This window comes from Brachyistius frenatus, unplaced genomic scaffold (genome assembly GCF_029030835.1).
Source record: "Brachyistius frenatus isolate BFR_SWC_R1_liver_20210118 unplaced genomic scaffold, ASM2903083v1 Contig_18, whole genome shotgun sequence".
NCBI lineage: Eukaryota > Metazoa > Chordata > Actinopteri > Embiotocidae > Brachyistius > Brachyistius frenatus.
The window spans coordinates 1,890,649-1,907,750 of record NW_027210617.1 but is presented as its reverse complement, the minus strand read 5'-3'; the positions used below and the strand labels follow the sequence as shown (position 1 = coordinate 1,907,750).

The following is a 17,102-nucleotide window of genomic DNA, read 5'->3' as shown; positions in this document are numbered from 1 at the left end:
CCCTCTTCTGGCAGAGGTATGACTATATAAAGTAAATAGATGCACAATTTCTACAATAAAAATGAAAGATTTAAGTATTGACTCGACCAGTATTATTAGATACTAATTCTTATTCTTTTGAATGTAGTCACATATGGTAGTTGTCTTTGTTTGACTGTTGGTATAAAGTTTGGTGACCACCTCGTGTTGAAGTTACATCGTTGACTTCCACAGTGTCTTTTCTTGATTCTACCAGTGAAGGGCGCCAAAGTGTTTTAATGTAAATTTGCATCTGTTTTCTCCTCCGTTCTGCAGCATGATGAGGAGTTCTGTAGTGTGATACAGCAACATTGGTGCAGCGTCACTGTCCTCCCCCACCTAACTGGATTTGGTGCTGCATTACGGAGGAGGAGTATATATGGTGAGCCTGTACCCTTTCAGTTAATGCCTTTTGCCTGTTGATGGCAGTGGTGTAAGGTAACCAAGTACATTCACTCAAGCACTGTACTTAAGTACAATTTTAAGGTAATGTACTTTAGTATTTCCATTTAGTGCTACTGTACGTTTCTACTAGATTTCAGAGGCAAATATTGTAATTTCTTCTCAACTACATCTATTTAACAGCTTTACTTTTCATGCAGATTTGGCACAAATGATAACACAACACGCTTTTAAAACACAATACATTGTCAAAGATTAAACCAGTGATTTCCAACCTTTTTGTCTTGTGACAAAATGTGAGGTTGTCGAGGTCACATTTCAGATGTTTATTAGTTAACAGCTGATTTTTTTCCCTCTAAACTGTGCACATGGTTTCACTTCAATAAATGTTAAAATGATCCAATATCTCTCCAAAAAAAAATCAAAGATCAGGGAAAAAAAACCTGAAAACTTTGTGAATCAGAGCTTTGTTTTCTCTTCTTTACTCTCCCATTAATCATCTGACGACCTCTTAAATTCATCTTCTCTCCCTGGATATAAAACTATTAATAAAGTGTATGAACTTAATCCATCTGCAGCAGCTACATACAATAACATGCCACTTACATGCTGATATTTCAGTATTAATAATTCAATGATATCATATATAATAATATATCAGTCAGAGGGACCAAACTGGAACTTTTACTTTAATTTGTAACTACATTTGGCAGCTAATACTTAAGTACTTGATACTTATGTACTTTCCTCAAGTAAGATTTTTCATGCAGGACTTTTACGTGTAATGGAGTATCTACATTACTGTACTGGTACTTTTACCTTCACATTTTTTCACCACTGACTGATGGGGCCAATCACATTAACCTGTGACTGTACTGATGTGTGTCTCACTTTAAACCCACCATTAACAGTTGCCAATACTTTGACTGATTGTGACAGGATGTAAACTTATTTGTGCACAGGACGTGTTTCCAAAGTGACTCGTGTTCATTCAGATGTTGCTTTGCAGACTTCAGACAGACTTTTGTGATACGGTTTCCACTCTTCGACTTGGGCCGTGTTTGTGCTTCAATGCTTTATCACCTCTAATGTGTCAGCTAAACCTTCCTGCAGCTGCTTTGCAGTCATTCAGTGGTTTTGCTGCACCCCTCTGCCCACCAGACATGCTGCAGAGATGCCGGGCAGAAAAGGCATGCTGACATTCTCACCTGAAAGGTCTTTGATCTTTCTCAGGTTCTTAAAGGGCTCTATGGCTGATGAGTGTTGGAACCAGGTTTTAAATGTCTGTAAATTTCATCAGCTGCCTTGGCTCTTGACCTGCTTTACAAGCTGTAAGGAGTCAATTATTAATCAAATAAAAGTAACAGCGAATTAACATTTGAACAAAAGTTTTTTTTTTAAATGTCTGTTTGCTGCAGGGGTTGTATTTACCACTTTTCAATTTTGCCAAATCTGCCAAAGTGGTATCTAATGGGAGTTTTAAGAATTAATTCTACACTCATGACAGGACTTTTTTTTTTATAAGGACAAAAAAGGAAAAGAGCAGTTAACTAGAAATTATGACATGACAACAGAGCAGTGTCCAGGATTAATTGGTCCAAAAGATATCGCTTCTCACCTTTGTTAACGTCTGACTTCTTGCTGCTGTTAGATTAAATGTAGTTCATTAAATATCTGATAGATGGCGCTGAAGACGAAATGAAGAAAGCACAGGTTCGTGTTTTTTTCTATATCAATATGGCAGATCATAGGTTTTGTAGTATAGCAGCAGCTTGTCAAACTCTCATGAACATAAAGACACTCGGGCATCACACTTGTATGAACTTGTTGAACATCTCACTGCTGAATCAATCAGTTACTGTGCTGCTATTAAACATTTCACCTGAAGACTTTCTCCAAGATTTTGGAACTTGGCTGCCTGTTCAGCCACATGAGCCTTAACAGTGTTGACACTGATGTTGAGTGAAAAACTCACACGAAAAAGTCAAACAAAAGTTTAGTCCATCTCAAACGTGTTTGATGGAGTTAAAGTCAGGGCCCTGTGTAGGACAGTCAGGTCCTCTACACCAAACCTTCTTCATAGATATCATTTTGTGTGTGTGGTGTTGTCGTGATGATTGAAGATTGTTCTATGATCCAAAGTCTCTTGTAGGCCTGGTCCTGTTTTTATTATTTTTTACTTTGTTCCTCTCACTGGTTTCAGGATGTTGGGGCTCAGCTGGAAGATAATGATGACAATTGGTAGTTTGGCTACACTACTATAAATACAGGAAGTAGTTGTTTTTTTCATTTATTTTTTAAATACTGGTTTATTTCTTCATGAATATTTAATAATTGTGGAGAAATATATCAGATTTGTAGCCCATTATTAACTGAAACTATGACAGATCTGCATAGAAACAGTTGTTGGTTGCTGTAATTGTTCCCTTTGTCCATCGTGGCTTTCTTTCTAATTTGGTGGTAAACATCAGAGTAACATCTACAGTCTACCCAAAGTTAACTTCAGTTAATGACAGGCCGCTGCTGAAGTAGATAATCAGGTAGCTCTTAAAAAGTTACATTTCTTGGTACAAAATTCCCTTTTTATCTTGTCTTTTCAGCTTTGGTTGATTTGAAATGAATGGAAAAGGACTTGTCCTTCGATGTCTATAGGAAGTCATTACTTCATGGACAGGAGAAAGGATGTGAGCCAGCTCCTCATTATTACAAATGCTACATGGGCTCTGACATGACTGTGGCGAGCAAATATCTGAACTTTGTGTTCAGTTTCTTTACATCGTTTGGTTTGCAAAATATTATACCCTCCCTTTTGTGGTTTAGATAGTCACAGCGAATGTCTTGTAAATTCTTAAAATTACCACACAGTTTTTTCTCAAATTGACGTCTACCTTATCATTTCGCTTTATCTCTTTGTATGGTTTTTATTCAGCAGTAAACAAACCTCTGCCTTGCAGTGTTTGCTCTGGCTCTGAAATATAATGGTCTGCATCTGTTGTAAAACATTTCAGATGCAAATTGATGTACATTGCAAAATGTTTTTCAGTCTGTGCAGGCGGGATCATAAAAAACTTTGCTCATCTTTTAAGTTCAGCAGATAGGAGACTGCTTGATGAGGGAGGGGAGGAAAAACAAAGTAATAGCAAAAATAATAAGCTAATGACGACTGCATGTAAATAGATGCAGATACAGAACAGATCCAGATTAGATGATTGTGCAACACGCTCAACAGTTTTATGTGTCAGGACTGAGATGGACACAGATATATATTTTAACAGTCTCCTTTTGGTCCCAGAGAGGTGGTAGAGGGTTTTATGTCAAAAGAGAGACTTGAAATAGAGCTTCACTTTCAACAGTCAGTGTAGTGATGAGTATTAAGTGAATTTTGGAACAAGATATAACCACAAGTGTATTAAATGTCAACTGGAATTTATAATCCAGATTATGTTAATTACAATGCTGAGTAAAACACTGAACACCCTCAGATTTCTGATTTTTTTTTTTTTTTTTAAAAGCTCTCTTGATATCTCCATAAATCTGCATCAAAATAACGGTTTTGTGAACGGCTGCTTCTTTTTGTTGTGCACTGAAATTCAACTGTTGCCCAGAAAAATTTAAATCCTACATGAATTTTTACTGACGCTTATATATCAGCACAAAAAATCAATTTGTGGTTGGGTCCAAAGTGGCTTATATATGTTTGGTTTTCTTCCATGATTAAAAGGATTATTCTGTCCCTTTGGGTTTCATGACCAAAAATGGTTTCTAAAGGAGTTACCACGACGCCAAAAAGAAGCACAAACTCTTTTACAAAAGTCACAAAGTATGGTTAAGCAAGACCCTCATGATATTCACACAGGAAGGAAATGCACGTCAAACCTACCACAGTTTGGTCCCCTCATCTGTGCCCAGCCTGCACATCGTCTCGCATCCACTGACGTGTGTTTGTGGTGTACTGAAAAAGAGCAGTTGACTTGCAACAAGCTTGTCAAACTGAAAGAAAAGTGCAGCAAATCTTAAAGTGCACTTCAGTGAGGTCTCAAAATCAAGAAAGAAGCTGTAAATTAACCAGGAAAATAAACTTGTATCTAGTTTTTGCTGGCTTGCCGTTTAACTTTGAAATTAAAAACATTCTCCTGTTTTTACATGACTGATGCTGCACTTCAGTGGAATATATGGAAATGAAGTTCATTATCAAGAGCGAATCTGAGTTGGTGTCTTTCCAGTGGTCATGGGTGTGGGTGTGGGTGTTCCTCATGAGACAGACTACCCAAACATAAAACACTTTTAGAAATACTTCATTTATTGACAAAAGCACTTATCTTTCAACATGAACTTATGTCTTTATCTACCTTAAAACAACATTGCTTCTGTTTTATAGCCACACATTTAGATGTATGTAAGATCCAAATATCTAAAATAAATATGTAAATGCTACAACTAAATCAGCACCTTTAGTGTTAACTGACTCTCTCATCGTCAATAGAAGGCACAATATTTTTCTGCGTATGTGTAAAATGCTTTATTTAACTTCACTGCCTCTCTGTATACTTTCCGTTCTTAATTACTAAGCTGCCAATCAACAGAATATGCAACATTTTCCCTGTCTCACATCATGTTGTCCAGTGCAGTTTCTACATATTCTAGAAATCACATTCAGTGAACCATTGGAGTAAAGTGATGAGGGAGTTTCACTCATTCATTCAGAGCAGTTTACATTTTGTCACTGGAGTAAACTTACTACACAAAGCCCAAAACCCTAAAACTCCTCAGACCTTATAGAGACCAAAGAAGTTGGCATCATGTGTATGACTGAGCTCTTGAGGGTGCGAGACATTCACGTAAACTTTGTCATATTTCTTCAGCTTCTGGGCAGAGCCGAGGTAGCTCTCTGTGGTCCAGGCGTGGCCCTGCTGCCGAGAGCAGAAACCCACCCTGTGGGCCTTCATCAGGACCAGAGGTGAGGAATGTCCATGTCTCATCACAAACACGGAGTGACCAAACTCTGAAGTAGGGGAGCAGGATTTAAAGAGAAACGCCACTCGTGAGTAGATGTGGTAGAGTCCGGTCTGGTTGACCTGCAGAGCACCATCTTTAACGTGGTACGCCACTCCTTCGGAGGTGAACGCCTGACCCGTCTTTGGCTCCCATCGCAAAGTTTTTCTGAAGTCCTTTTCCTCGATCCGCCCTGCCAAGAGATAGAAATGATGTTACCATAGGTGTATGTTAGATCACAGAGTTAATTAATGTTTAAATTAAAAATCTTTAAATTCAAATAAATAGAAATGTTACCTATCACATGTGCTCCAGGTCTGTTGTTTTGGTCATCTCCATTTAACTCAGCTTCATTACCTGAAACATCCCTCAGATTAGAGTCACAGCTTCACTTTATTGGGAATACTTCATGCATAGTGAGTGGCGCTTAATGATGGGCACCTACCAATTTGCTTCTGAGGTGACTTAAACTCAGGTTTTGCAGGTTGAACCTTCAGTGAAACGAAAGAGAGGACAAATATAAATATCACATCACACGGATACTTAATCTGCTCTTCTGAGAGCTCTCAGATCACGTGTCAGTGAGAGGATTTCCTGTCACTGGACCGGTGACCACAGATGGAACGATATCATTCTCGGGTTATGAGTTTTAAATGTCAGAGCAGAGCTGAGGTACTTTAACTCTTCAAATGATACCAAACTAAACAGTGAACTAATTATTCAACTTTCCAGCTCTGCTAAATGTTCCACTCTCCCACTTTAAACTTTTCCCTCACCCCCTCTCTGTGCAAAGGTGACAAATTCACACCTTTTAATGTTTTGCTGCCATTAAAACACTCGAACAAGTAATAATTCACAGTGATATAATTAACATAACTTCACTAATTCTTCACCTGCTTCTTGATTTTCTGATATTATACACACATTTTCACAGCCTCCCTGCATTTCAGTCTAAAATCGATTTATTTTCACGCAGCACTGCAGTTATCATTAGTTTGTTAGCTCAATGAATTTCTCCCTGCGTTGTATTTTCCATGTCACCCCTTACCTTTCTCACATCTGCCAGTTCGCGCTGTATGGTCAGAATCTGGTAGGCTTGCAATCCCAGGGCCACAAACACAAGCATGAACAGCAGTAGCACGATCAGGGCCAGCCCAGGGTTAATTCCCATGCAGCCCCTACTCTTCCCACGGTTCCTCACCCTCTCCTGGGCAGGTGGGAAGGACCAGCAGGGTATCAGGTGGGGAGGCTGGGCAGAGTGCTGTGGACCTCCACCGCTGTCCACAAGGAACACCTGTGGGAACGGTTGGCTCTGGTCACAGCTCATGGTGCAGGTCCTACCGTGATGCAAACTGTTTGTGCATCGAACTGCTCTGCGCAAAGGAGGTGTGTACTTGTCTCGGCACGTCTGTCTTAAAAGAAGCAAAACTTTAGCTGTCAAGGCATTCACCACCCACACCCCCTCCCACATCTGCTCTTCAGTAGCAGGGTAGCATTAACGACAAGTCAAGAAACTATCCACCTGTTTATCTCTGGGTTGCTTTGCTGCATCCTATTTCTATATAACTTTAACCTTTATAAAGCTTTATTACACATTTAGGGTTTTATGTACTTATTAGTTTAACTTTGTATTCTGCAGTGTGCATATGGGGAGTTGTAGCCGAGCCTGAACGGAAAGGAAGTTTGAGGTTTCATCTGACCCCCCTCCCCTCACTAACCACCTTGTAGTCATCCTCAAAAAGATGTGACAAATTACACGAAAAGGAAAGATTGAGCACTTACATTCACCTGTACTGCATTTCATGTTGCCCAGATCACAAGCTTTTTTTTTTTTAATTTCTTTTTTTTTTATCATTCCTTGTTCTCCTGCACTGGCCTTTCACGAGGTGTCAAAAGTGCCTCTTCCAAACTGAACCCAGAGGGAGACTCGACACAGAACCTGAATATTTGTCCTTAAGCTTCAACCCATTCAAACATACATTACTATTAAAGTCTATTTTTCTTGCGCATCAGTCTTAAGGAAACACAGCATGTTGGTAAACAGTGATACAGCAGTTTCAGTAGCACATTTAGTGTTCATGGTGGGAAGATGTTGCTGCCACATGAAAAGGACATATGTTTGCATTGGCTTTCATGCTTTCTGTCTTTGAAAAGTTTGTAGCAGGAGGCAAAGCGATACTTTAGAGGTGAGATTCAACCCCAACCAATACCTCAGACATGACTTTACAAGAAAGCTGAACACGCACACCATTTCCCGCCCCAATCAGTAATTAGTTGTGGTCTTTCTGACATTTCAGGGTTTGTTTCCCAGGATGTGGAGCAGCTCGCCGCTTAATTAAACCCATTGTGGTTTAAACTGTTTCCATTGGTTCTTATCGGTTGATTAACCAGAAAATTGATTTATTAATATTAGTGAGTCCTCTTTAGTGGGCTTTTGGTGGTTTTGGATGAATTGCATCTTTCCAGCTTCTTAGAAAAGAACCAGTGTTGTGATGGAGGAGGTGCAGCGGTGAGGTTTCACACGGGTCTGCATTAAAACGGCAAACTGCTCATTTATGATTTACATCAACTGAGTTCTTTGGTAACTCCAAAGGAAGCTCTGCGGAATCAGTTCTGTCCACCGTAGCAAAAGTTTTGTTTCATTTCTCCGGCTTCATGCAGAGACAAAGGGAGAACCCACCTTGCAGTGTGCACACTGCAACTCTCTCACTCCAACTTAACCATAAACTGCACAGGCAGCACTCTACAAGCCGATGTGTCTGTTTCCCAGAAACGTCATGCTGAAAGCGGTCCTTGCAGCACAGTGGGTTAGGTGGGAGGGTGGGGTGTTGGGGTCTAACAAGGCCGCCGTCAGTGCTGCTGCTCCAGTTAATAAAACCAGACAAAGAAACTTTAAATGAATCACTGAATCAGCAATTACACGGTTTTCTCGCTTAGTCTTCTCTTCTGTTGCACAATGGAGGTTGTTGTGGTCATGATGACTGATTCCACAAATGGTACCGTGCCAGAAAATGACAATCAAGTTCTCAACCAGAAATCAATGACGTTACTCATAGTTTGTGGAAACATCATTTTCCTTTGACAGCCCGTTTTATCGAGTTTGGCTTTAATTAAACATTTAAATGTATATTTTCTCTCTAATTATATTTTTTTTTACCAAAATCAATCACAGCTTGACAGCTTAAATACTTGAGAAAATGTTAATGCAATCTGTAGAAAATTGAGGAGTTTGCATGAAAATATCACATGTCACTGTCCTCATCAGATGAAGAGTAGCAGTCTAGTCCCAGGACATGACCAGTCCTCTCCCCTTTAATCCCAGCGTTAGATGCTTTCCAAGGGATCCTCTCTGCTGCTTCACAGTCCGATTTACTCTCCTGGACAGCACCCGTCGATGCGCCGTCATTGTTCTCTGTGTCACTGCTCTGTGATGAAAATGTTTGTCTTGATGGGGAATTATTAAGATTTGGCAGGCGTGAACGCAGCAGTGTGGTGAGGCTGCGTGTTTGAGAGGAACTGAGCTGAACTGATGGCCCCCTGAAAGCAGCAGCAGCCACTGCTAGCCGTGTACGGTCGAAGGAGAGGGGCCGGTCCTGGACTGCACAGACCGCCTCTGTGGTTTCGGAGATCTGGTTGGTGGGGACAAGGGTTTGAAATCTGGTCTCCAGAAAGTCGAGAGGTCTTTCGGTGGGTGAAGATTTGTGACATCCTGTCCAGCTGCTGGCCAACTCACTCTCACCTCGACTCCGCTGACTGCAGCCATCATGTGACTCTGAGGGCCGAGGCTTTTTAACTGTGAACGAGAGAGAGCACACATATGAGGGTGGATGAAAAAGTTCTGAGACTGCTCCTGTTGCGCGTGACTGGTACTGTACCGTACGCCGCACTGTGACGTGCATGGAGCGCGACGAAGTTTTAACCTTTGTAAGTTTTCCATGTATTGTCACTTGATCAACATCAGCATTTTTGTTGCATGTTTTTGTGCCCACTGGTATGGGCACATCGCTGATTTGCTCTGTGCTTAACCCTCCCGTTGTCCAAGGGTCAAAATGACCCGCAGTCGTGTTCAACCGAGTTCTATTTTATTTTATTTTTTATTTTTATAGGAGGCCGTGAGGGTTTCATTAAAGAAACCCTCACAGCCTCCTTGTCACCAATGATCCCAAAAAATATAAAAATATAAAATAGAACTTGGTTGAACACAGCTGCGGGTCATTTTGACCCTAGGACAACGGGAGGGTTAAGTTTCAGGTGGGTAAAACGTCTCCAACGCACCTGCACCACTGCTCACAATAGCCTGTGTAACTAGGGGTGCTGATTTTGATCAAGTGAAGGAAGGGTTGAGGTGAGTTACTGTTTATTTTTAGTCAATGCTTATTTTTAAATGGACATACATGTAGCATGAGTCATATCAAGCTTAAACATCATAATTAAACAGCATTATGAACTAGATGAGGCTTTAAATGTAGTGATTTGTGGCTCTCTCAATAACAACCTGTATTTGTCCTGAACTACCTGGTAAATAAACAGAAGTTAAGAGTTTAACAAGAGCAAAGCCTATGGCTCCTTTTTTTTTTGGTGGGGTCGGGTGGATAAAAATCTGTGCCAGCTGTTTGCTCTCCTGAACACTCTTCACCTGTATTTTGGCCCACATTCTTGGATGAACTATTTTTTTTTATATGAGAATCAAAACAAGAAGCTTGTTTGGGGGGAAAAAAATAAAACAAATGGATGCTGTTGGTCAACAAAAACACATGACATGCTTTCACTGTATGCAGGAGATTAGTCATTACCGAACCACTGACCGACGCTTGGGGAGTCCTGTGTGTCTGCTCTGCGTTTGCTGTATGCTCGAGGAGTCCACGGCTTGTGTTTACATGAGGGGTCAAGGACTCGTAGTTTGGTGATGAAGCTTTTGTACTCTCTTTCTAAAGCTTCAATGCGCAGCTGGAACTCGGCGATCTTCCTCTCTGGGTAATGAGAAAGCTGGGATTGCTAAGAAAAAGACAAAAACTGGGCATCAGCAAACGACGGCAACCCAAGTAGGATCTCTTTTACACTTTTCAACTAAGTCGCTTTACCTGCAGATAGTACTCTATTTCATTCTTGATGCTGGGGATCCATTTGATCACAGAGGAAGCTGAAGTAAGAGTAGACTGTGGAGGGAAAGGGACTGGCTGAAACAAGCAAGTGTCAGCGACTTGTGGTGAGGTGATTCATCTGATTTATCACAACTTTACCAGCTTGGGTCGACGCTCGTTGGCATCTTTGAGGCGTCCCTCTGCAAAGGAAATATTATCACTGCAGTGAGTGAATAATGGGATTTTAAAATCACTGTGGACATTATGGTAGCATTCATTCACAGGGACTTACTGTCGGTAACACTTAGCATAAGTGTGGCTAACCAGTAAAGCTAGCTGTAAATGGGGTGTTTTCATCAGTCAAATATGAATTAAATGGCTGTTTGTGTTACGGTTGCTGGCTGCCTACCTTCTCGCTCTTTCTTAAGCCACAGTCTGTTCAGTCTGCCCTGTTGTTTCTCTTCATTTCGTGCCATTTCAGCTCCCTCCGGAAAGTGTGTCGACTCGGGCAAAAATAATGTCACGTGACACGAGGTAGTCGTGACGTCACACCAACGTCAGCGAGAGCAGCCGCCTCATGCCACGAACAGTACACTTGAAGCGAGTCTATTTTTCCTCCCAGTCCGACAATATAAGGCTTTCAGGATCGGTGACATATTTTTAAATCACTTCTCAAATAGCCTATATATATATATATATATATATATTTACAAACTTTCTATTAATTGAGTATATTGTTTTCAACTGTTAATGTTTTTCTCTGTTGTTGTCTTTTATCTTTATTGTTGACTGATTTTATTTGCGCAAGCCCTGGACTATTTAAAAAAAATCCTGCTTCTACTGTGAAAAGCACTTTCCAACGTTGCTTTGTAAAGTACTTCCCGGTACAAGGTTTATTATCATCCATCCACACATCCATCTCCTTCTATCCCTCCTTCCCTGATTTTGGGTCATGTATGAGGGGGAGGTGTAGCCTGATGTTAAAAGACCCAAATTCACCAGGTGAATATAGCCTAGTTGGATTTTATAGGCCTACAGTCTACATGATGTGGCCCTAATTTAGAAATTTTGAAAGGAGCAGCTTTCAACCAATCGGCATTGACCACCATATCCCCCGAAACTCACTTGACTTCAAAGCTACCACACTTGATCATTCCCACGGGTACGGGATTGGTCCGCCCTTCAGAGTGGTTGAGCAAACATTAATGTGAACAGATTTTCCAGATATGGTAGCCTACCTTTTGTTTGTGAATGTTTTTGTTTGTCAGCATGAGTACAGTAAGATAGAGGCCTGATTTTGATTCGCAGAAAGTATGTTGCACGGGCAAAAGAAGAGCCCATTCAATTTTAGTGGGGGACCATGAATTGTTTTTCACTTCGACTGACATCTCATGGTCAGACATTCGGCCTACTTGATACCGTGTTGATCCTGGATCCCAGTGGATCATAAGGAAAAAACATTTAGGACTGTCAGTCAAAATGTATATTATTCATGAAAGGCAACTATCTAAGGCCTAACATTGATCCATTTTCCTGGGAATAAAGTCATTATACAGACATTTGTTTTATACTCTTGAAAGCACCATCAATAAATCACGTAGCTTACCTCTCACATCACTATGAACAATAAATAAAGTGAGGAACCAAGTAATGAATCATTTGCATTTTTTCCACTCACAATTCTGAAGTCTATGATGTACATTCTATTATGTCAGAGTTGTGTCTGTGCAATATTTTTGTATTCCCTCAGAATGTTTTGCAATGTAGCAAAATGTTTTCCATTATTTCTTTGTAATTAATTTTTTTCAGTCATTTTTCAAGTTAAAAAAAAACTCAAATCCAAGTATTGATTCATATTACAGCAATGGAAAAATTATGTGTGTGTGGAGATGTAAATTACAGAGAAAAGAAAAAAAAAAAAGAACTGTTCATGTTTTTGCAAATGTGAGAAAATGACGGGAGGAAAAAAAAACACCATGACCTTCTCCAGTGGTTTTGGTGTGTGTCACTTTTGGTGTTCACAGATGTGCATCCTCCTCAGACTACAATCATCCAGCATAATTTGTTCCTTTTGATAAAGAGTTTGTTTTAACCTAAACAACTCGTAAAGGACCACTCAGAAACCACAGCAACATCAATCACGAATTACAACAGAACACAGCAAATTGAATGAAAGTAGTACCAAAAAAAAAAACGTACAATCTTTTTAGACATAATTTCTGCACAGAAAAATCACAATCTCAAAGTAAAAAAAAACAACTAAATGCGTCCCACGGAAATTGTTGGCTGTTTATTTGTACAAGCCAATATTTGATAAAGCATCACAAGGTTTTCAGTAATGTATTGAAGAAAAATATCAGTAGATTATATAAGTAGACCCTCAGCTACTATTGCCCCCTTTATCATAAAAAGCTTCTTGAAGGCATTTTGCAGTGTCTAACATCAGTTTTCTGAATTTTTTTTGACCACTCTTTCATGACAAATTCTCAGTTACAAGATATTTGAGAATATTTGATATTTCATTTTCCTTTCCAGTCAATTCCTCTTCTCTCCTACTTGATAAGAAGCATCTTTCTCCTGAGTAAAGTTGCAATATTCTCATGTTCAGATGTCACTTCACTCTCTGCCACCTGCAGCGGTGTCTTTCCCACATTATTTGTAGCCTCCAGATTCACCTTATTTTTCCGTGCTATGTGCCCAGCTTGGCCCCAGTTTACAAGCCTCTTCACTACCTCTTGGTGTCCACTGCGTGCAGCACAGTGCAGAGGAGTGTCCTTACTGTGATCTGTGGTGTTGATCTTTGCACCGGCTTCCAGGAGCAGCACGGCCACTCTATCATGGCCCCTCTCAGCAGCAGAGTGAAGTGGGGTTTTCCTCCATGCATTCCTGTCTTCAATCCCCTTGTTATTGAGTGACTGTAGGAGAGCTGAAACCACTCTGGCATGCCCACCAGCTGCTGCGTAATGTAGAGGCGTGGAGCCATCCATGTCTTTAGCCCCTGCTTTTGCCTTGTGGGACAGCAGTGATTTCACTGCGTCTACTTTTCCCTCCATAGCAGCCAGGTGGAGGGCAGTTTGTTTCTTGTTATCAGTGGTGTTTGGGTTGGCTTTGGCTGACAGCAGCAAGTCCACCACATGGCCCTCGCTTTGTGAAGAGGCTGCCCAGTGCAGGGCTGTCCTCCCCTGCATGTCTTTGACTCTGTGATCTGCCTTGCCCTGAATAAGCTGGATCACTGTGTCTGCATGACCCAGCTGACTGGCTATATGCAGAGGAGTCAGTCCATCCTGGTCTGCTGCATTTACCTAAAGAAATGACACACAGCTCTCAGTTTCCATAAACATACTAAGATATCTATAAAACTGACACCAATCATCAAATGGTTTGACATTTACCTCTGCTCCAGCTTTTAACAACAGACCAACTAAGTCAGGTCTATTACCCTGAACTGCAAGGTGGAGAGGAGTTAGGGCTTTAGGTCCAGTAATGTTGGGGTCCAATCCTTTTTCAAGCAGTGTCTGCACAATGATCAAACTGCCACCATGGACAGACAAGTGCAATGCCGAGGAGAGGTCGGTTAAAGTAGCACCCTGTTTGGCCTGTTTCTCTACCAGCGCTCTGAAATTTAAAACAAAAAAATAAATCACTATTTAAGATACAACATTTGGTTAATCTACTACAAATACAGGAAAAAGAGCTCTTATAGTATATACATAAACTCTGCAACAAAACTGTATAAGACAAAGAGAACTAAGACCACATATAAATAGTCAGTAACAAGAAAGAGCTGCAGTAATGGGCCTATTAAACACAATATTTGATGTTGGAAAAAGGACATGATACCATATCTCCACGTATTTGTGTCATTGTCCATGTGTTATGCGTGTTAAATGTGTTCTGTTGCCAGAATAGTGATTTTACTCCATTGTTACAACATGTTGGACTCATTGGAGAGAGTTTTTTTTTTTTTTTTTTTAAATATAATGTTTATAATATATATATAATATAATGTATCTTCTGTTTCAAAGCCTGGTGCCTACATAAACCAATAATATGGTAAATAACACAGGGTTGCAGTTTGTAGGCTTAGTATAGGTGGTTTGTGTTGCAATAAATAATTTTAAATTGTTGCCTTACATAAGTTAAATTAAAATGGGTTAATGCTGGCTTTTGTTTTCACATAGGGCACAAACAGTGGTCACCTGATTCATCAAACCTCCCCTGACTTCCTCTCTATCCGACTTTTTTAACCTCACATGACTTCCTACTTTACTATTGTCATAATTACAATGACCCTAGAGGTCACAATCAATGCCACCATCAGGCCTGCATACTAGTAGGTGCAGTTTAGTTGGCCCCCGCAAGCCCACACGTTTAGAACAGATGTTTGGAAATATGTATTTGAACCTGGGTGTTTACGAGCTGGGTGAGAATTCATTATAAACAAAATCTGCAGGTCTTTGCATGATCCTGCTTTGACCCCAATACCATTTCTTCACAACAGAAAAATATTTCTAAGGCACTTTTAGAATCAATTTTATGTTTTTTCTAAAAGTCAAATTCAGCTTTTTTTTTTTTAGAGGACGAAAACGGAAAAAACTTTGTGGAATTCCATTTTTTGTTTGTCTATTTTTTATATTGTCTCATGTTGCTTGAATGTGAATGCATCGCAAAGCCAATTCAGTGTGTTTCAGTAACAATGTCGGAGTCCTTGTCGGTGCACGTCACCTGAATACTTGTGTATGTCCCAGCTCAGCTGACAGTAGGAGAGGAGTGTGTCCTTGTTTGTCACAGATGTTCACATCTGCTCCGCTGTCTATCAGTGCGGTCACCACTGCATCCTGGTTCTGTGTAACAGCTGAGAAGAGAGCAGAGCCGAGAGCTTCTTTGCTCACAACTCCTCTGGCATTAGCTGCGGTTTGAACAAAATTCAATGTGAGCTTGATTGTTTGCAGCTTTATATTGGCAGTTAGTGTTTCAAAAAAAAGATAAATTTAAGAAGATAAATCCAAACTGAAGAGACTCACCAAGAAGCTGCTGCAGGATTGTTTCTTGATTGCGCTTAATGGCTTCATTTATGACATCATAGTCAACTTTAGCCCCCGCCTTTAGAAGAAAAGCCACTGTTTTGCAATTGCTCTTCTTGACTGCATAAAACAAAGCTGTTTTTTTATGGTTGTTTATGGCATCGACAGCAGCCCCACTTTGCAGCAGCAGCTCAGCAAGCCTCCAGTTGTCTTCCGCGGCTGCCATGTGGAGAAACGTGTCCTGTGTGTGGCTCTCAGACTGCTCGGCCTCCTCCTTCACCAGGACTTTTACACAGCTCAGGTGCTCATTTTCTGCTGACAGATGAATAGGAGTTTTTCCTTCCAAGTCCTGAGCGTGGATGTGGGCTCCCGCCTTCGCGAGTGCCCTGACTATCTCAGCGTGGCCCCTGCCAGCTGCTCTGTGAAGAGCTGTGCGACCGGTATCGTCCTTCAAGTCCAGCCTGGCTCCTTTTCGAATCAAGAGCTCTATGATGGATAGATGCCCATGCTCTGCAGCTACATGTAACAGAGTCTCATTGGAGGAATTGACAGTGTTGATATCAGTCTCTTTTAACAGCTCCTCTAGTAATACCACCTCCCCATTTGTCGTAATCGTGTAAATGACGTTTTCTGATTGACTTTGCGCTGGTTTACCTTCTAATTTTTCAGGTGGCATGATGCTTCTTCCTTCCTTTTCACTGCTAGATCTCTCCGTTTCTTTATTGGCAAGTAAAGAATTCTGAGTTACAGTTTGATCTGATTTTTTATTCACCCCCTCCTTGTCCCTTTCCAGCAAATACCCAATCAGCTGCCTCCTAGAGTCTAGTATACGTCCATTCACACTTGTCACGTAGGTCTTGATACGCTGATAAAGGTCCGGCTCTGCCAGCATAAGACATGGATGAAAGAATTTGTGACATGCTCTTTCTCCTCTGGCCTCCAAGATTTCCAGGACCCTGGAGTTCTGATCTTTGCGAGTCCTGATAGACAAAATGATGGATCTCTTTGCTGCCGTCATGGCCCCTTCTGTGACGAGTAGATCCAGCAGGTCCTCGGTATGTGAGATCCCATAAACCAGATCCCTTCTCTTTGCCCGGATCACATCCACTGCATAAGGATTTATGTAGTTTGATGTCGCTTGGGCATCAAAACCCCCGAGTATACTGAACATTTTAAATATGCTGGGAAACTAAAGGTTTTTTTTCTTAAGCCTTCACACTCAGCAAGTCATTGTTATAATCCATAGTTCCAGCTCTGTGTGTGTGTGTGTTTTATACCATATTGCTAAGTGAAGTAACCTGAGCAACTAACTACAGAGAGAAGCCATTCACCACACAGGTCTGACCAGCTCAGCCTGCCCTTTGTTATATTATGTGATCAACCAACATTCAGTTTCCATCAGATTTAGCAGTAGTTATACGTTGTTATTACAGTAATGATACACTGTTTTAAATGATTTTAAATTTGTAAACAGTGACAAGAATAACATAGTTTTAAAATGAATTGTTTGGAAATTACATGTTTATGAGAGAGAGAGAGAGAGAGAGAGAGTTTGTGTAAAAAAGCAGTGCCCTCCCTGATCACT

General features: G+C 40.7%; 3 protein-coding genes across 5 annotated transcripts; all 3 read right to left on the bottom strand.

Annotated features, from left to right (window-relative positions):
* Nucleotides 1-4,725: 4,725 nt before the first annotated feature.
* faslg (Fas ligand (TNF superfamily, member 6)) lies at nt 4,726-6,751 on the bottom strand. Its single transcript, XM_069694616.1, has 4 exons — nt 6,461-6,751; nt 5,858-5,903; nt 5,710-5,769; nt 4,726-5,605 (listed from the first exon to the last, which is right to left on the bottom strand). The coding sequence occupies exons 1-4, from the start codon at nt 6,737-6,739 to the stop codon at nt 5,187-5,189; spliced, it is 804 nt and encodes a 267-aa protein (XP_069550717.1). The 5' UTR covers nt 6,740-6,751; the 3' UTR covers nt 4,726-5,186.
* A 1,853-nt stretch (nt 6,752-8,604) lies between these two features.
* On the bottom strand, nt 8,605-11,002 carry LOC138618704 (uncharacterized). Of its 3 annotated transcripts, none has more exons than XM_069694613.1 (5): nt 10,903-11,002; nt 10,653-10,693; nt 10,494-10,568; nt 10,206-10,407; nt 8,605-9,205 (listed from the first exon to the last, which is right to left on the bottom strand). In XM_069694613.1, the coding sequence occupies exons 1-5, from the start codon at nt 10,967-10,969 to the stop codon at nt 8,655-8,657; spliced, it is 936 nt and encodes a 311-aa protein (XP_069550714.1). In that variant the 5' UTR covers nt 10,970-11,002; the 3' UTR covers nt 8,605-8,654. The 3 variants fall into 3 exon arrangements, with proteins under 3 accessions (XP_069550714.1, XP_069550715.1, XP_069550716.1); XM_069694614.1 differs by having other exon boundaries at nt 10,218-10,407; XM_069694615.1 differs by having other exon boundaries at nt 9,135-9,205; nt 10,211-10,407.
* Nucleotides 11,003-13,045: 2,043 nt separating this feature from the next.
* Nucleotides 13,046-16,688, bottom strand: caiap (CARD- and ANK-containing Inflammasome Adaptor Protein). The gene is made up of 4 exons (XM_069694611.1): nt 15,518-16,688; nt 15,219-15,402; nt 13,886-14,108; nt 13,046-13,795 (listed from the first exon to the last, which is right to left on the bottom strand). The coding sequence occupies exons 1-4, from the start codon at nt 16,686-16,688 to the stop codon at nt 13,046-13,048; spliced, it is 2,328 nt and encodes a 775-aa protein (XP_069550712.1).
* Nucleotides 16,689-17,102: the final 414 nt, after the last annotated feature.